The 20,539-nt window shown below is 41.9% G+C and overlaps 1 protein-coding gene across 1 annotated transcript in view; it reads right to left on the reverse strand.

The window, feature by feature from the left end:
- The window catches only part of kcnq1.2 (potassium voltage-gated channel, KQT-like subfamily, member 1.2), a gene marked incomplete at both ends in the record, with an annotated part of 151,641 nt that overhangs the window by 115,263 nt on the left and 15,839 nt on the right, over positions 1-20,539 (reverse strand). The window contains 7 exons of the mRNA XM_079163478.1: positions 7,672-7,777; positions 8,125-8,178; positions 13,163-13,328; positions 15,825-15,962; positions 16,679-16,774; positions 17,085-17,195; positions 19,458-19,598. Of these exons, the coding sequence (XP_079019604.1) occupies positions 7,672-7,777; positions 8,125-8,178; positions 13,163-13,328; positions 15,825-15,962; positions 16,679-16,774; positions 17,085-17,195; positions 19,458-19,598 (812 nt within the window). The remainder of the gene's footprint in view (positions 1-7,671; positions 7,778-8,124; positions 8,179-13,162; positions 13,329-15,824; positions 15,963-16,678; positions 16,775-17,084; positions 17,196-19,457; positions 19,599-20,539) is intronic.

The raw sequence follows: 20,539 nt of genomic DNA on the forward strand, positions 1-20,539 counted from the left end.
TGATGGTCCCTCACCATAAAAATTTCCCAGAACCACCAACACCACTGTGGGGGAATAAGACTCTCCCCCCTCATAACAGCAGAGGGCTTTCATTAATGCGGCCAGAGCCCAAAGGCTGAACGCACTCTTTAATTAAGTACTTCATGAAAATGCCTTTTACTGCCCTGGGTGTCACATGTATATAAAATAAGATGGCTTGCTGATTCAGTTTTTGGCCCCGGTAGGAGACTTTGCTCCACCAGCTCCGATGATCTCCCTCTGAGAAAGAGCAGTAACATTTTAAAACACACAGCCTAACCCTTTCTCTGTTTACAGTGTGCGATTTAGATTTGTGTGCTCTGATCCAATCAGGAACTTGTTTTATTTTCACATGACTCTCATTTATGTAACCAGTATAACACTTAAAAATAAATACTGTTTGAAAAAAGCGGATGATTTTTACTGCAGAAGACATAACACTGGACATTACACATGTAGTGCGTGAGAAAATTGAATTATACAGTAAAGTCACTGGTGACCTGCAATGAGGTATGGTGTGCTCCCCCAGAATAAAACGTTCTCATCATTCTGTACTCTGCACAAACCCAGGTTCAATTGAACTGTGGTGACATTTGTAAAACTTAATAAATGTAATTGTTTTTGATCAACACGTGTAGACATTTGTGGCTAAAAACAGTCACTGACTGTTATCTGAATTCTGAAAACAACCAGGTTATGTTTGTGGTTTTGTTGCACTTGTGTGGTTTGTTATGCAGCATGTCGAGCTCTGTATGTAACCTTGTTTTCTTAGTCTTTTCTCTGGTATTTCACTCCTGTTCTTATCATTGATGCACCATCTGTAAAGTCACCGTTTTGTTTTTGCACGAATAAAAAAAATATTGCGTTTCATAAGAAGGGACCAAACAGACAACCCAAAAAATAAATAAAATGCACTGCAAGTCAAAGCATCCAACAGTCATTGACTGAATGTAGTTCGGTTTCATGTTGCCCTATAACTGACAAGTCACATCTCAGTGTAAAGCAATGCAGAAGAAACAAATAGGACACGGGCAAATAAATTAACCTAAATGAAATAAGAGAAGTCAACGACAAATGACGCTCTGACTTATCATATGTGATGCAAGAGTACTTCTAAAGAAGGTTTTGTGCAATAGATTAGCATATTCAGAAGCCTGGAATCACCACATGTATTGCTAAAATGTTCTTGCGACATTGTGAAATACATTGAAGCTCAATGGAGCTTGTGCATCGAAGGGGCTGATTCAGAGGATGAGTTTATCTCCAAACGGCCTGAAATTGGTTCGGATCTATCTTAGAGCAGCGATCCTTCCATCTTTCCAAAGTAGAAATATATGTGAACAACAACAGTCCAACCAGAAACATGCATCATAAGCCCACATGTGAAATGTTTTAGCTATTCACATGACCAACTGCAGACACAGCACAATGCAGCCAACGAACGTCTGTATTAAAAATGTGAGGCCCGTACACGCAGCAGAAATCAAACCCCAACATATCGCTTTTAAGGCAATTTAACTTTGGACTGTAACTGAACTGTCAGCTTGACTGTAGCATTAATGCTGGTTGAATCTTTGAAAAGCGAGAGCCATTAAACTATTTTAATGCGTACAAGTGAGTAAAGGTAGAGTGGAGGTCAGCAATTCCATAAAAAGCCCGGAGTGTGTAATGAGATAAACTATTGACTCCGTCGTCCACAGAATATGAATCAGTGTGTGGCTGTTTTACTGAACCAAGACTATTTTCTGTCTCTTTTTATGCTCTAGAAAATTGGCAGGAAGTCAAGAAGCTGGGGCACAATTTGTTCTTTTCTCTCCACGTTTCTTTCTCTATCTTTTCATAAAGCAGCAGCACCCAGGCAGCTTTTCTTGCTGCAGGGCAGGAGGCCACGGATCTTATCCCCATCCGTTTGTCTGTGTGTGTGTGTGTGTGTGTGTGTGTGTGTGTGTGTGCATTTGTGTCTTGTGCATGTGCCCAAAGTGGGGCCCCTGCCTTGTCTAGTTTGTCATTCTAATACTTGGCAGTAAAGCCAAAAATATTAAGAGGATTTACTGGATATTTTCACATTAAATTCACTGTTGAATCTTGCATAAAGCCCCATAAAATAACTTTGTGGTCAGCACATGTTTGGGAGCAGAACGCTGAGGAGAAGGGGGGGGGGGGGGCATGATGTGGAACTTATATCAAAAACATTTGTCAAAGTGACAATATTTGAGGTTTGAAAAGACTTCTGTGACAGACACCATGAATGCATTTTAGATTTTTTTGTCTTTTGACTAAACACCATATGTTTGAAACACCCCTCCGTGTCATCAATACCAGAGTACAGTGTAGAAGACAGGCGTACAGAGGCCACACAGACAAAAAGTCAATTTGTTCAGAACTCTGCACAAAAGACGCCAGTTGCTCAGCAGAGAGAGGCCCCTACTTGAAGAGGACAGGCCATGATGCATGTGTCTCTGCCTGCAATCCCTCCTGTGGCGCTGCAGTGGGCTTTCATTGTTTATCTCTGGCTAGCTTGTAAGAGGGGAACTAATTAAGGGCTGCCTGCAGGTGGCCCATGCAGGCTTTTACAGGTCTGAGAGGACACGAGAAGTATGAGGAGGAGGAGGAGGAGGAGGAGGAGGGCGGAGAACCTGGACACACCCAGCAGGGAGGAAAGGGCCGACTGCCTCAGGTCACAAGATGACAGACATTACTGATCCGGCTAGACAGAGAAAATAAGCAGGACAGATCTTTTGGGTACATGGAGAGGCAGAGACACGATGCAGTAATACAGAGAACTGAGGGGAGGGGGGGAGGGTGTTTCAGAGGGCAGAGAGAGAGAGATAGGACACAATCAGTGCAATCAGCTAAACACGGCCTTCCTGTGTTTGGGGCCTAATAAGTGTACTTGGATTTAGGATCAGGAGCCCCGCTGGGGTTTGTTATGATGTCATTTTACAGTTAACCAGTGACTGTCAGAAAACGTACGTCCTGAAAATGCACCGCTGTACCCCCACACTGCATCACGTAAAACCGAACCCTAACAAAAGTCAAGCCTCATTTACACAGGGCCAAGTAAAGAAATAGTGATAGAAGTGTTTACGGCAAAAAGGGAAATAGGATGTTGACGGTTGTGGAACAAGTGTACGTGCTGTTGTTTTTTTATGTTATTGTTTTTTTCTTCTTCTATTTGAGATAATTCATTTAGTCCAACAAATCACTGTAAGCTGGTTTTAAACAAACAAACAAGCCAATAATAAAGATGTATCTTCTCTGAGGGGGAAAAGCATGCCAGATGTGTGTTTGTGTCTATGTTTTGGGTTCAGAGGGGCAAAAGACATGATTGCGTGCGGACGCTGCCCTGCACCACTTCCTCTTCAGGAGCCCAGAGACGTCACAGCCAGCTGTATTGATGCCTCTCACACATGTTAACAAACACACACACACACACACACACACACACACACACACACACACACATTTTGGGGGTAGTGTGCTTCCGTAAAGCCAAACAAACAGTGGAAAGTTCCAGCCAGTGCTGCCGCGGAGAAATAGAAGTGATAGAGGTAGCAGAGATGAAGAATAAAAGGCTGCTTGAACAAGCACCAAGCTAAACTGAGTAAAATGCCAGCTCATGTCAGATGTGTGGAGACACTCCAATTCCTGGATATAAAACAACAGAAAACTGATCCGGTGTCTGTGCGTGCAGATCTCCTCAGGCAGTACGGGTGGATCTGGTAGCTGTCTGCATATATCCAGATAAGGATGCCAAATGGCAGCGCTGTCCTTGGTGGCGTGACACCAGGAGCAAAACAAAACCAGGCCTGGAGATGTGCCCAGCATGGCCCAAATCTGAGCTCGGCTGTTACACTGTCTGTCTCTGCAGCTGGAAGACTCTCACACACACTAAGGCATCAACACCCAGAGGTCCCACACACACACACAAAAATAAAAAGGTAATAAAAAAAACCCATTCAAACATGTACACGTGTCCGGGAGGTTACACGATGAATTCCCCTTCGCAGATTACCATGAAAGTAATTTAAAAAATAATGTCCAGATGATTCCTACATCTGTTCACGGGACATTAATTATTAATTGACTGGCACAATATCTGAAGGCATGTTTATACTGTAATTAACTGTATAAGATCCAACTGTAGCATGGAATGTTTTAAAATAGTTCACTGTACCGAAGGTTGCATTAATGACAATGACCCTGAAACAACAGACTATGGGGTGTTTGATGGCGTACTGCAGCAGTATGTTGCCTGTAAAAGAGTAGCGCCATCTTCTGTTAAGAGAAAACGGGCTCTAACGTGACACGTTAAGCTCACACTTGAAGTATCACTTCGGGAGCACTTTAGGTTTCAGTGTCACTTTGACGTAATGAGCGTGGTAGCTGGTGTCAAGATGTAACCTATCACCTTGCAGTTCCTCAACTCATCTGTGTTTACGTTCACGTCTAAACACGTTATTATGTTAGCGTAACTTCAATCTAAACACTCCTTTCTTAACTCTATCAGTCATTCCATGATGTATGGCAATGGCATTGCTGAGGCCAGCAGTGGAATGTAATAAGTACAACAATTTACTCAAGTACTGTACCTTAAGTACTTTACTTAAGTATTTCCATTTTGTGCAACTCTATACTTCTATAAATAAAGTTTTAAATAAACTATTTCAAAACAGCTGCACAATGCATCATCACAAAGCTGTTTTTTCTGAGCTCATGAAAAGTTGACTTTTCAGAGATACTTTAAAGATCTTACAGGACAGTGAAGCTACAAACATATGATGATTTTATAATATATAATGCATTGCTGCAGATTAAAATACCCAAAAAGTGTATAGAGAGGACCGCAACCATGAACATCTACAGCAGTAAAAATGCATTTTGGGCAGAGCAACTGATGCAATATCAAGTGCGATAGTCTACACAGGACGCACGGGAGAGGAGGTGGACGGGTTAAACCAACACAGGAGGGAGTCACGTGGATGGCTAGTCACTCGGTAGTCACATGAGTCGTTAGTCAGTCAGGTTAACGCATGGATGTATAAAGAGAACTGGTTACACTGTTGGAGGCAGCGCCCCATTCATTCCTATGAAAGTTGCTCAGTGGGACATGAAGCACAAAAAGTTTGACTTCAGAGTAAAAATCTAATGGCGATCTTTTGCATCACTGGTCCCAAAGAGCAAGTGCACAAGTGTTTCCTTTAACCCCGCCTCCCAGCCCTCAGTCCAGCCTCATTCACATGAACGGAGAAAGGAAAAATAAGTCTGGATTCGGCTATTAGTGCATTGCTTAAAAGAACAGTGTGAAACATTAAGGGGGATTTATTGGCAGATGTTGAATATAATATCCATAACTCTGTTTTAATCATTGTATAAATACCCAAAACTAAGAATCGTTATGTTTTCCTTAGCTTAGAAACAGCCATTTATATCTACCTGGGGACAGGTCATCTTCCACAGAGCCGGCCATCTTGCACTGTCATGTTTCTACAGCCCCCAGAATGGACACTGGGTCTGGCGAGAGCCTTTCGTGTTATCTAAAAGGCAGGGATGCGTTTCGAAACCCGGTATTAAATGGGCCCCGGTGCTAAATAATTGAATTTCTTTACACATTACCACAGTGAATTAGGGCTCAGTTACTTTCCTTGATGTAAGGATGGCCACCATCATTTTAGTACTACTAAAATAGTAGTTATTACGTGTGAAAACAAAAGTTTGGCTATGGAAGGAAGTTTCAAGCCTGCATCAGACTTATTCCTATGCGCTAATAAAGAAAAAAGGGAAAAGGGTTCCATTTAAAAAAAAGAAAAACAGCCCAGAAAATAACATATGAGAAACTGTAATCACATTTTCCAGGAGTGGCGCACATATCAAATTCTAAATGATTAATAAGAGTTTGGGTAGTGCGAGTCATGGTATGTTAAGGATTACATTTTTCATGGTCTCTCTTTGACCAGCAGATAAGATCAGGGTGGATGGAAGGATGGGGAGTTGGGGGAAAAGTGGAAAAAGAGAGAAGAAAGAACGAAGTACAGTGCCTTGTGGAATTCAAGTGCTTTGTGGAGAAAGAGTCCTGGACCAGTGCCACGACCAGTCACGCTGCAAGAGAAACAAGAACCGTTCTGCTGCTCACTACTCTCGGTTTACTGTAGAGGTTTGTGAGGTTAATGCTTTTACATCTACATGATCGCCTGTGAGTGGGGAGCATGTTATCGCCCTTTAAATATTTAGAACTACAACTGGAAATTCAGGGGGAATTGTGTAAGGTTGCACCCTATATGGTAATCACGCTTTGTTCCTTAGTACAAAAGGTGCACTAAGCTTTTTGTTTTCAAGAGGGCACAGAGAGGAGAATGTAGAATGAATAGGCCAAAAGGCCAGAGATGGAGGTGAGTAGAGCAGAGGTAATCCTAGATTTGCACGGCCAACGGAGAGAGAATGCTGTATACATAGTAAGGTGCAGGTAAGGACCACATTGTGTAGATATTACATCAAATCCATTTCAGTCCATTGAAAAAACCTACATGCAGTATGTAAATAAAAGTTTTTGACCAAAACATCTGACACCCATCACGGGGAAAAGAACAAGTAATAAAGCTAACTCTCCGTTAACCCAAATTAACTAAAGTATAATATACTACAAGAACATACAAAGGAGTCAATGTAACATAAAAACATTGCATGTCAATATGGCACGTTGCAACACTCAAACTACATCTCTCAATCTTCATAAAGCCATTATCCATTAATAATGAAAGGGGTCAAACCACGTACACATCAACTACATGGCAGCCCCATGTTGCATTGAGACATTTCTAAAGCCCATAATCTACTGAAACCTCAAACCTTCTGCATTTTGTCCTATGGGACTTGGTATTACCTGCCTGCTAAGTATATAATCCCCTAATCTGTATGCAATGATGCTACATAACTCAGTCCCAGTGGGAGAGGTACTCCAGCAGTCTCCCACTACTGGAATTAAGCCAAACAATAGCGTTGACATATTGTCTGTGAACACTCGTATTAACTCTTGATATTGTAAACTTGTGAAAGCACAACGTTGGGAGGACTGGTCTGTTGATAATGGTGAAAAATAAATAGTTAGTAAAGAAATAATAGCAGTCATTAATTTGCTCTGCTGCGGCACGTCAAAACAGGAAGCAAAGAAAGAGAATTACATCAGAATTCCATTTTGGTTCACATTAATGAAACTCATTTGAATGAGCAGGCTAGCCGGAGGAAGCAACATGTATTCACAATTCACACAGCAAACGGCAGCAGTGAATTCTCAATCCTACGAGGGCATGTGGTGACAAGCCATCCGGTACCTTAACATGTCCTACAACCTATTGAGAGGGATTTCTTTGACATTTCCCTCAAGACTAAAGGGATAATCCCCTTTATAACTCTCTGTACCTGATATGGCCTTGGCCCTCGAGAGTCTTTTTAAACCTCAAGAGAGTTCAACAAAACAACTTCATTTAGAGAGCAGCTAGAGGGGCTCTCTGGTCTGACAAAAGGCCTTTAGGTACAACCGACAAGTAGGGAAATCAGTATTATATGTATCAAAGAACGGAGGTCAGCATAGGGTGATGGATCGGAGGGAGACGGGGGCTCCAGAGAAGAGCAGAAGGGACATTTTCTGGGACTTACCCAGCTTTCACCACTGGCAGGGGAATGTTCTCAGTCATGTAGTCCAGCTCATCTGTAAAGCTGTTGGTGCGGGAGATGTCGATGCTGTGATCATGATTCCCCCTCACTGCAAAGGACAGACATAACAGATACTAATTCCAGGGCACTTATATTGGGCAGGCAACTCTATACAAGTTTAAATCTACATAAACTATACTGAGGATTTTTTTTAATTTCAATTAACAAATAAAAAATGTTTTTAATTGAATACAAACATTCAAGTAAATATTAATGCACATAGTTGTTTACATCAAAAAGGAATTAATTTCATGTGCTATGTTGAATAATAGTACAATTTTAAGACAAAGACAATGCCAAATGTGCGGTCCAAGGCAAAGTAAGCCGAGAAGTGCGAATATATTTAAATGTCAGTATCAGAAACAGAAAAGCAGAAATAAGGAAACAGAAAGATACCTGGGGAGCCAGGGCAGCTCAGAGTGTAAGACGACCAAGAATGTTGAGGATGGCCTGATGCCATGCAAAAATAGTTAAGAGACAGGAGAAGAAGGGAGAAGAAGAAGAAATCAGTGGGTTTCCTCATTGTTTAACCGTTTGGTGTACAATAGAAATGCTGAATTGTTGAATTAACAAGGAGGTTTTCAAAAGGATGGAAAACTTTGGTAATTCTAGGGTGAAATTATCTTATTTCAGTTGGGAAAAAGTGTATGTGTTACATATTTTTAACAGTTTGTATGAGGAAACAGAAATTGCAGAGCTCCAGCTCAACAGTGCAGCTGGCCGGCTGCTGGCATGTTGCTAAAAACAACAGCAAAGAACAACATGTGTAGTGAGGTCTTGACCTGCAGCCAGACTGTCAGCGTCTGAGTTTGACATGTCTCTCCACCAAACCACCAGGCCTCCATTGTGATAAAGAATGGAGAGGCAAATCTGTATGAATGACCAGTCCAATTCAAGCAGAATCCATTCAGCCGCTCTTGTATTCCATCATCGAGTTTGTTTAACATTGTCCAATCCGGAAGCAGAGAAGCTGATGAGGGAGGGAGAGAGAGAGAGAGAGAGAGAGAGAGAGAGAGAGAGAGAAAGAGAGAGAGAGAGGGGGGAGGAGGGTGACCAGAGCTAACAAGAGCCACCTTAAGCCTCAACCTCAGCTCACTGAAGGAGACGTGAACTGGCTTATCGGCTACACAAACAGGATAAGGGTTTATTAACAATATGTAGTTTTATCTGGCCCATCAGTGCAAATGTGTTTGGCTTGGAGAGTATGAGTCAAGGGCAGGAGGGAGAGAGAGAAAGACAGAACAAATGCAGAGAAAAAAAAGAGCGAAGTACAGCAAGAGAGAGGGAGAGAGAGAGACAGAGAGAGAGAGGGAGGGGGAGAGAGAGACAGAGAGGGAGAGAGAGAAAGAAAGAGAGAGAGAGAGAGAGGGGGAGAGAGAGAGACAGAGAGGGAGAGAGAGAGACAGAGAGAGAGAGAGAGGGGGAGAGAGAGAGACAGAGAGGGAGAGAGAAAGAAAGAGGGGGAGAGAGAGAGAGACAGAGGGGGAGAGAGAGAGAGAGAGAGAGAGAGGGGGAGAGAGAGAGGGAGAGAGAGAGAGAGAGAGAGAGAGAGAAAGAGAGGGGGAGAGAGCAAGAGAGAGCGCTCCATTGAGAGATTCTCACAGACTGGGAGGTGGGTGTGGCCAGACAGATAAGTGGAGCGATAAGCCGGACACTGACTAAATCAAACAATGACCAGTTTATTTCTGACTACTGGAGCTCCACAATGGCAGCTTACCAACTCCGCACCCCTCCCTCCCTCCCTCCCTCCCTCCCTCTCTTTAGTGTCCTAGTCCAGATCCCCACAGGCCCCTGTCCATTCCGAGCCAGGCCAGCCATGTTCCTCACCCGTGGTGTTGGCAGGGCACCCAGTAAAGAAAACAGGCCAGGTCAACCCAGGACCAGTGTCTGAGTCTCCCTGCTTGGCTCTGGTTTGGTCCGGTTGGGGACAAAAGCCCAGCCAGCCAGCGAGTCTAATTAAAATACTGTCTGGGCCACATTAAAAAGGAAGGCTAGCTAATGATTAACACAGAGGACTTTTTAATAGGAGTGAAAAATGAAGTACTTAACCAGTGACAGGGGCTAGTGGTTAGACAGTGCAGTGCTCACATATACACTATATACTCAGCCTTTGTGCTTTAGTTTATAGGTATAACAGGTAAAAGAGTCCCAGTTCCTGTTTTCTTGGTACAGCTCCTGCCTTAACATACAAGATTATAAAAAGGAAACTTGAGGATCTAAAATATGTGTTGACATCATCTCTGGAGTAAAATGTCATAACCCCTGGAAATCCCATTTAGAGCACCTCAGTTGTGATGGGAAGGACTCACCTGTTGGTCCAAACATTTCGGAGGTTCCTGCGAAGAAAGGCGGATATTATATTAATATGAGAATACATAAGGAGATTATGTATTCGGTTGTGTGTGAGTGCATGCGTGTGTGTGCATCTCTATGTCTGACTGTCTACAGCTCATCTCCAATACCGTGGGACCCATCAGCTCTCTCTATAACCAGCCGGTTTCGGCTGCAAGTGATTAACAACTGCTTCAGTTTGGACTCGTTTCCACTTCCTTTGCACGCTTAGGTAAGAGAATTGCATGTATGTATGTATGCATGTATCTATGTATGCATATATCTATGTACATGAGAGGCCAGTATGTTTGTCATTTGCTGAGCGAAGTTTAGCAAATGATCAAAGTACTGGCCTAAACTTCGCTTAGCAAATTAAGCTTCCTATAACAGAGCGTGTTTTCTTATGTCAGTAGGAGGAGAGCTAATTAGCTGTTAGCAGCCGGTCCTACGGTGTGTTTGGCTAACAGAACTAACAGCTGAAAGAACTAACCACACTGCAGGACTGACAGTTTCTGTTCAGAGGAAGCGTTAAAGAGTAAACATGAAGCGTTATACAGTGAACAGCAGTTCAGCTGCTCGGAGCCGGTGCAGACAGCTGCATAGATTCCAATGAGAGCGTATCTGTTGGCTGCGACGTACGAGTGAAAAACACATCGGATACACTTGCAGTCTAGACGGGGCGGAAAATGTTGTATTTATTCCATCAAATAGCTGCAGTGGTCGTTGCAGACACACCTGGTGGAGATCTGCACTGCACAGAGGGCACTTTTCTAGTTGCAAGCTTAAAGAAGAAGATGTATGAGGGAAACACAGGTGACGACTTCTATTCATCCATATGTTCTTTTAATGCAATAATGTACTTAGTGTGCAAAAGCCAAACTTCATTACCATGCAGTTTTTATTGGCAGACTCAACATATAAACCCCTGCAGCAAAATCTCAATTAAACCAGTTTGCTATTTGGGACAAGTATTTAATAAAACAAAACTTATAGTAAGGCTTAAGGCTTATAGTACTCTTTGAAACAGTGGTGGTTTAAACAATAAATAAAAAAAGCAGGGGCTCTGGTGTGGACAGTTGACATTGCAGATGTCTGTTTTATGGCTGGACCTAAAGCAGAGATCATACAGTCCCATGCTGTTTCAACTCTACTCATCATCATTACTGACAGCAGGCTGGAGGCTGCTTTACATGGTTTTATGTCATCCACAACTTGGCCAATTCCTTTTTCCACTGTATAGTCCCAGCATGTGTGTTTATGTTTAGTTAAAAGCAAAACATTATTTTAAATAATAAGATCTGCATGTTGACGGCTTGTTTTGTTGCGAGTAAATATGACAATGAATACTGGATAAAATCTGCAAACTAACTGGTTTGACATAAAGTTTTATTTGACTGCTTTTTCACATGAACTTAAGACATTATGTTTTCCTTCATTATCTAAGATCCACCCAATTAAGCTGGAAACTAAACAACATTTCCCCTCATAAGTGGTCTCTCCTCCAGTGATGGTCTGCCTTTATGTCAAGTTGATGTCATTCCAGTTCCTTTTATGATGGCACACTTAAAAAAACCCTCATAAAGTGCATTTATTAACCTGGAGTCTGGGTTAATTCATTTGGCGGGGATGGCTTTTAAGACAGGAAGTTAAACCACCGCCCCCTTTAACCAACCAGCCATCGATCAAGCACTGTGTATAGACTGGCATTTCAAAAAACATAGTTTCTATTATGTACAAGTGCTGTCAACACTTAAGAACCACAATTATCTGGATACTGAAACCAACATCATTATTTTGTCCGAGCTTTTTTCAGCCTGTTAGATAGCACAACTTGGCTTTGGCATGACTGCAGCAATATTGGTGATCTGCAATGAGTATAACAAGTCTGTATTTTAAAGTTTTCTTTTCCAATTAAGCCTAGTTTGAGTGTCTGTGGCCGGCAAAGGGGACAAGCGAGGCAGTAAAGAGCTTGTAACCATGACCTCTAATCACCACTGAGACTGAAATGGCTTCCATGTGGACTACTGAAGACACCTGGCAGCCATCTTGGGTCTAAGCGGATCAGGATAGGGCCTCTACTTACTGTGTGAAAATGAGAAACCAGCACATAACAACTCATCCCATGTTGTTTTAAGGTCTCCGAACAGCAATCTTTTGTGAAAAGATTAGCTCTAAAAATACACATTGAAAGAGATTGTCTATCTGTATTTACTTTTTCTTCAAGACCAACAATGATAACATGATAATGAATTTTATGTTTCTTATTATGACAGAAAGTCTAAGCTCTGCGAGGCTTTACTTGTATTTACACCAGCATGTATACATAGCATACAGTATATATGTAATCACTGCCAGATTTGCTCACACATGTATCATGTTTTACCAATACTTAGCTCCACAAAGAATGAACTAATGAGATGACCGAGTATGATCTCAGCCACACAGCAGCAGGAAGAGCAGTCAGCACCCAACACAGTAAAAGTGTGAATGCCTTGTAAAATGTTGGTTTTCTCCAGGCAAAATGTGTAAAAATAAGTATATTGTTAACATAGTTATCCGAAGTATCTCAAGGGTATCTACTGTATTTTTTCAAAGACATTCAAAACAAAAGTACGAACTAACAACTAATACTTTGAATTCAACTGCCATAAAAATGTAATCCATCATGGAGTTGGCCATTTAAATGTCCTAAATGCAAAAACAGTGAAAAATAAACGTTTATAAAGATAATGAATTTCCAAGGCCTTCAAGGCAGCATGACATCATTCCACGGCCCTCAACATACATTATTTCATCAAAAATAACATGTACTATATATCAAGAGGAATAGATTACTGCAGAAACTCACATAGAACATGGCATTCTGAGACGAAGTTCTTTTATGAAGACGTCCAAAAGGAAGTCAGTCTATTCAACCGTAATAAAACAGGGCTCAGTGCATCCATGCGTAATCTTGGCGAGTTGGTTTTTCTTGGACTGAGTTGGTGGACTAGAATTAGTGGATCTCAGACTGAATAGTGAGTGTGTGACTTGAACCCTTTATATATACTTGATATCAGTTTGGATACTGTACATTACAGTAACATAAAACCAAGTATATTACCTTCAACAGCACCTCTTGGCTCTTCCAGGGAAAAAGAGGCATCTTTCTTCTCCTCGGAGTCATCAATGTGATGGAGGGTGATCTGGGGGATCGATACGGCCCTGTCTGAGGCCACACCCAGAGAGCAGTTACTTCTGGGCTTCAACCTTCTCTTGGTCCCCCTTTTCTGACAGACAGAGGAAACAACAACTCAGTTAATAAACAAGAAGTGTGTGACTATCATGAGAAATTGTAATCATAATCAATCGTCTTTAAAGAGCCTTTCTGATATGTTGTGTAATTAGTTTTAATAAATAATCGAAAGTATTGTGAACCTCAGATGTGACCCTCACATACACCTTTCCTCACATGACCCTTTCCTTCACGTATTCCCTCTGATAATTAGTATATCGTTGGGACCATTCTACCTTCATCGACTAGACAGGTGACATTCAACATCCCAATACCCAGTTTGTGTAGCCAGAGATCAGTCTGGACACCGAGCCTTGCAGGTGCTGCATATTATTTTGGGAGACCAACAAAACAGGGGTTCATGCGTGGAGCAACTGTTTCATAATGTTTGAGAAAACCATTCATTGCCTATCATGTTTTGTTCTTTTGTTTCTGTATTTTGTGTATTATCTGTGTAGACAGGAATGTCAGTATGGGACTGTTGTGGCAAGAAGGACTTTATTAGATTTGGACCGACTCTTAATCTCACAAACGAAAGAGTTCACACTGAAGTTTGAGCCAATAGTATTATAGAGGCACAATGTGCCAGCAAAACCATACAGAGACAAAGCAGCCACTTTTTGTAACCGAAAGCAACCTTCTTCACTTAGCTTTATGAACATCTTCATTGAAACTGCTGGTTGTTTACTCTTCTGGTGCTGCTTCAACAATTGTCTCGCTTCCAATGCTGTACATTACGAGAAGGACTTACAATAAGTCTTCTTGCTTCCATTAAAAATGCACATCAAGCGCATCTATAGCTGGATATTATTTGTTCAAGCCTGTTAACGACACAGTGCACTTGAATACGTTTCAGGTGTTCCACATTGTCAAGGAAACTTGTGAATGTGAATTTATCCAGCCATTTTAGCAAAGTGTTAAAAAGTCATGCTAAGACAAAATCATTGATACACAAAATCACATTATTTTCTTTTAGTACCTGTATAGTTCACATTCTCCTACCAAATTGTGTGCTTGCATGCTGGTGACATCAGTGGTACTGGTTAAATCTCAGTTTCTTTGAGATCATAGCTATGGGATGTGTGAGTCAGTGAGTTTCTGCGAACCAAATAGTGCCTAAATGGTGCCTGCAGTCCAATCTTTAGACCCTCTGACCCACACCAACGTCATGGACGATGGCCTTTATGGAAACTCAATTATTTGGACTCAGTGGATCAGACTTTGGCATTGACAAGTGGCCAGCAGTTCAATCCAAATACCCAATTTGAATGACTCATTAGTGGAGAGAGTGAGAGACGGATTTTGGGGGGGGGGGGGTGGCCACAAGACTGAAAGAGAAAAGAGAGAGAAAGATGGAAGGACATGAAGAAACTGTAACAGACTGAGTTTAATAGTGAGAAGGACAAAGAAGTAGAGACTGAGTTAGATATAAAGAGGAGAGAGAGAAAAAAACAGAAAGACATACACGAGGCAGAGATGGGGCAGAGGACGATATGCAAAAGAAGAGATGGGAAGAGCAGGGAAGAAAAAGTTTGTTAAACAGAGAAGAAACAGGAGAGGAATCTTGAGAGACGGGGAAAGGGGAGAGAAGAGAGTCAGAGGAGAAAGTCACATGCTGAAGCAGAAAAGAGCGGAAGCAGCCGTCATTCTCCCCAATACGTGAGGGTTCAATGCTACACAAAGATTTTTTTGTTGTTGTTCTACTAGACAAAGGTTTACTCCCATGAGAAAGGCCGCGGTGACATCATCTCAACTGACTGAGTCTTTGTCCGGCGGAGACAAAGGCCTCGAGTCATCCTGGTGGAGTCAGGCCTTGGGGGGAGGTGTGTGTGGGCGGGGGGGCGGGGCATTTTAATGTATACGTGTATTTGTGTGTCATTCCGCGTGGGAACTTAACTTGCCCTTTTATGCTGTATGGCCTCGGCACAACATAATATTGACTAATATTGTTGTGAAAGGTGAGCTGCAGAAGGAGACAATACAACGTGGGCCGGACATATGCAAATCCCCCCCCCCCCCCTTTTTGTAACTTCTTGATGTTTCTCACTTCAGGTTCAAAGGGTTATTTAAGACGAAAATGTTCTTCTCACATACGAGAAATGCCACACGTATTTATTCGCATTTCAAAATGAGACGTCTACAACCAGAAAATGAGCAAATAAATGTTTGTACGATTTGGGTTTCATTTGGGCGCTGTTACTTTTTTTCTGGGTGGGATTTCATCTTTATTGGATGGATCAAAGTTAAGAGCCACAATAAACAGTGGAAGTGAAAAATGTCCCCGGTTGAATTCAAAGCCAGCATGTCACAAGGTTGGCGCCTTAGCCCATAGCATCAAAGACATTTATATTTAAGGACATAAGAGTGGTTTCAAAAAGAAGGCTTGTCCTGTTCTGTTGAGGAAAGTAAATCAATCACTCCTGAAAACTGCACAAAACATGAGCCACAAAATACCCTTTGCTCTGAATATAAGTTGAACTGAGATAATTACCGATATGTTCAGTATCCTGACATGAGGGCTGAAGTTTTCAGGTTCCACTCTGGTGCCCTTCTCTGGAGTTAGAACATACATTCTCCATGTGGCAGCACAGCCGTTTGGTTTCTCTGCAGCATAGCACCTCCAAAGTGTCTGTGGTGGACAGAACTTGTGTTAGTCAGTTGATGCACATATCCTATTTTCTTCTACTCCCCCGATAACAAATTAGAACCAAACCATAGGATAGCGAGCCAGTGATTAGGAACCAATAGCCAGTGACGCTACAATATGAGCCACAAACTCAGCGATGTGTGAATTGCTCGAACAAATACTGATGGTGTAACATTTTTATATTTCTGTTGCTACCGTTTATTAGTTGCGTCTCACACAAATTCCTGTATGTAAATATATTTATTCATTTATTTGTATTCTTGTGCATTAGTCTCAATTGTTTGAGACTATAACTAACCTTAACTTATTTGTACTATCATTGTACCGTCATTTGTTAAACACAGAAATGTAGGTGTCTTTGTGTCACAGGTGTCTAAACTGTCTGCGGTTGTGTCTCTCTGTGTTAAGGGGAATTGTAATCCTTGTAATGGTTAGCTTTGACACAAGATAGCTGCTCGTTTGTCTCCCATTTCACTCTTGGCAAGTGGGATACCGTTACTTTTTTCTTTTACAGCTTCCAATATTGTCTTTCACTGGAAACTTCTTGAAAGTGCCCATTTGCACCTTTTCAAAAAAATGTTCAGATTGATAAACTTTTGTAGCTATTTGTATTAAATCATTGTTCGTGACCTAGATTTTAATATATACTTTGTGGATTACAACACTACATTTCGTAAAGCTGAATGGCAAAAATGTACCTGGATGAGGCAGGCTGCAGCAGGGATCTGTCTATTGAAGTGCTTCTGTCTTTGCTTCTGTTGGACTTTCAGGGCAAACCCTGAGCCCAGGATACCCTGATTGGAAATAAGTAGGTCGGAAGAAAACCAGTCATATTAAAGTTGGAACATTAATGTAGATCCCGAATATCACAAAAATGTTTAATATATATTATATATATATATATATATATATATATATATTGTTTACAATATTTATAAAAAAAGATTAGAGACAAAAATAGTTAAACTGTGCTTCAATGCAGAGAGCAATACCGAAACAAAACAGAAGTCAACAAAGTAATACGATTTGGACAACAAAACATTTGAATAACTCTTTCCTTACTGGTTGTGAGTTTCATGTGATTCATATTAAAGTCATATTTACAGCAGGCAGAGCGAAGAAGGAGATGGCGAAGACGCTGAAGCAGGAGGCAATGGCCTTGCCTATCCACGTTTGAGGAATTTTGTCTCCGTAGCCGATTGTGGTGACAGTCACCTAAAGACAGAGAGTGGATGAAGTTCCTCTTACATCTATTTAGAGGATCATTAGCAGATTGCAGGCATATGTGTGATGGGAAGAAAAAATCCTGTAATGTACACAGCCCTTCACTGATGCAAAAACAGGTCAAGACATTTGAGGCTGATGTGATAAAAGCTAAATTAAATCCACACCATCGCAGAGCAGGTTGAGGTGTGAAACTGGAGGGTACCTTTTCTTTATGACTCTCCTTTATCCTTTCCTTAACCATCGATGCACCTGATAAAAATCTAAAATAGATGTAAATAATCCCTCCTTACACATCAAAATGTATAGTTGCACTCAGAGAGATATCAAAATTCACTCTAATTTGTAACAAACTGACGTAATGAAAATGTCAGTCAATGCAAGGCGTCACCAGAACAGTCTATAACAAGAGTTGGACAATAAAGCCGTTCTGGCCTCGTTCCACAACTGTCAGCGATGGCCGGGGCGTTTGAGGCTCTTGCTCCTCAAAGGGAATAAGATTCCCGACCCACTAATCCTCAGTGAGTGTAGGAATTTGCCGGGCTGAGGACAAATACCTCTTGCATTTGCATGTACACCCACTATGAAAGCCGAGCCAATTCTGACACATTCAGAACTCACTTGGCTTACCGCGGGTGTCTATGGAGTATCGCCGCCGTTGTGCGCAAACACAAAGCGGCTGATGTAAGGTGAGATACTTAAAAGGGCTTTGGGAGTAAAAAAGAAGGAGCAAGGGCGGGAAGGGCGGGAAGGGTGGCTGGGTGTATGTTGGGGGCGGGTGGAGTGTTGGGGGATTTAATCCCTCGTCCACAAATCCGATGACTAAACAATGTCCTCCTGACCATCAGAGTGGAATGGTCTACTCAAAGACACCCCTCTTATTCAGAATGTAGGGTGTGTGGCAAAAACCTCCTCATGTCTACACAAAGGTCATAGACCTGGTCTTTGAATATGTGTAAGTGTGTACATGTCTGTATGCATGTTTATATGAATGCTGATCTGCATGAATACATACCGTTTGAGTGATTATATGCAATTCAAATTGGACATAAGCACCACAACTACAAAACCTCAAGTTTAGCAGATCTCATTTTCCTAATGTTCTCGTTTTTATGCTTTGTTCTGGTTGAAGTTAGACAGGTTGTTAAAAACTAACAGCCATTACCTAACCGTCAGCAATTGGCAAAAGAAGGAGAGAGGCAGGGAATGTACGGGAGGGAGAGAGAAGGGGATATTTAATCATGGCGTTGGCGCGTCCTCCAGCTGTGCCCTGCACCTGCACATCCGAATGTGGAAATCATGCCAAGAGAAGGAATACAGACTGGGGGCAGTTTAGCATTCTCCAATCAACATAATCTCATTTCAATAAGCGCGCACACACAAACACTCACAAACCTGCCCAAACCCATTGTAATGGCATATCATGACTCTCAAGTTTACAGTCTCAGAAAAACAATAGAAAGTGGAGATCCCCAACCGCGTTTCTTTTCTCGACGTTGTGAACAGAGCAACACAAACAACAGCTTTTCTTCAACTTTCCATAGAGCAGTGAGGAGCACTGTGACCCCTCTAACCCTCGTTACATAAAAGGGAGTAATCCCACAATTAAAGTTTTAATTAAGGGAACTGACACTTTATATTGGTGCTCTAAAAGTTCTTTGAGCCAAAGAGCCCAGAGGTGAATGCTTTATTACCGTCTCTTTGTGGCACGCTGATCCCCTGCACAAGGCTGCCATAGGTTTCTCATTACTCTGCGCTTTCAATTCAAATGTTTAATTAACTACTGTGGAAACCTGAGCCTCATACAGAGGGAAATAAGCGAAACCAGCTCTACGCACAAAAAACATCAACACACCTGCGTCTGTGTCGAGTGTCGCAGCATTACGTGCATGCTCCACAAAGACCCAATGAGGAAAATAAAAACACAAGGAGATTAATAATTAGACCAGCCAGGGTGGCCAGCCTTCTCAATCATTTTTCCAGTTAAAACTCCACTTGAGATTCCATTGTGCAGATTTTTTTTGTTGCAGCTTTCGAGAGAGAAGAAGTCTTTTTACATGTGATGTGGCCTTTCAAGAATGGAGGCTAGGTTGTAAAATTCAAGTAGCGTTCAAGGATCCAAGTAATATATGCATTGCAAAAGACAAAATTCAGACAATATACTCGTACAAATATGCTGAGAGTACAAAAACATCAGTGAAGGGTTGCTTCTTCTGTAAAATGTAATTCTATTTTCTAGTTAAGCTGCCTTACCACGCCCCACCACAGGGCATCGGCGTAGCTGGAGAAGCCCGTCTTGCCCTCCTCGTCCACAGCGTCCTTCTCCGCCAAGTAGACAAAGTAGGAGGAAAAGATCAGGCCCAGGAACCCGATGTACAGGGTGGTGATCAGCTCCTGAAAAAAAACCCACATTCGGCCAGCTGAAGGCGATACTATGAAAATGTTGAATGAAAGAATGTTCTCTGGTTAAGAGAGCCAGGTTGGTGACAGTGCACATCAGCGTTACTAACGTGTATGTTCCAAATGACCTGTGAGTGACGCCAACCTTCATCCTTCTGTATTTAGTAAGACGTGTCAGGTCAGTTCATCCCTAATAACAAATGTGCTGTTTGGGTCGTACCCGCGTTCACGTGTGGTGAAGGGAGTAGAGGCGTGAGTTTGCATGAGCTACACTACACATTTTGCTGACTTTTATGAGTGCTCTAAGGCCTTGCTTCAGAACTAATAGTGTTAGCATCATATAGTGCACTTTGTGTCAGCTAGGTCACCCACCAACTTCTGCATAGCAAGAAGGATAAACGGGATGTGGCAATTATTATAGCCAACCATACAATGGTCTACAATCAGTCAGGCTTGTGGCATTGCCAGAACCCTGAGTCAGCACTTCCAATCCACCCTAAACCAATCAGTCAGGTTAGGTAGCAAGTGGCGGTATCCTCAGTTATATGTCTTCAGTGGTACATTTGTATTATTTACACTAGGAGGATCACGCGATCGGTGATTAAGTGTATTATACTACGACTTCCATGCATCGCCATTTGTTTTTGAGTTTGAATTACGTGTGTTTTACAACGCTTTACAGCCCATGTGTTGCGTATATCACCAGTTGTTAGTTGGCTCACTTTCATTATATTATATACAGCAAATATACAGCAAGCACTTCAGTGCTCAATTGCTAATCTGAGCCCATACCCTAACGTGCTTAGTCTATTCCTTTACACCAACCTATTAACACTGCTAAAGGAAATATATATCACCTAAACAGAGCACATCATTTGATAAAGTAGCCATCTAACAACAGGGAGATGGCAACAAATCAAATTCATCTCAAATGT

This window comes from Pholis gunnellus (genome assembly GCF_910591455.1).
Source record: "Pholis gunnellus genome assembly, chromosome: 7".
Classification (NCBI taxonomy): Eukaryota; Metazoa; Chordata; class Actinopteri; order Perciformes; family Pholidae; genus Pholis; species Pholis gunnellus.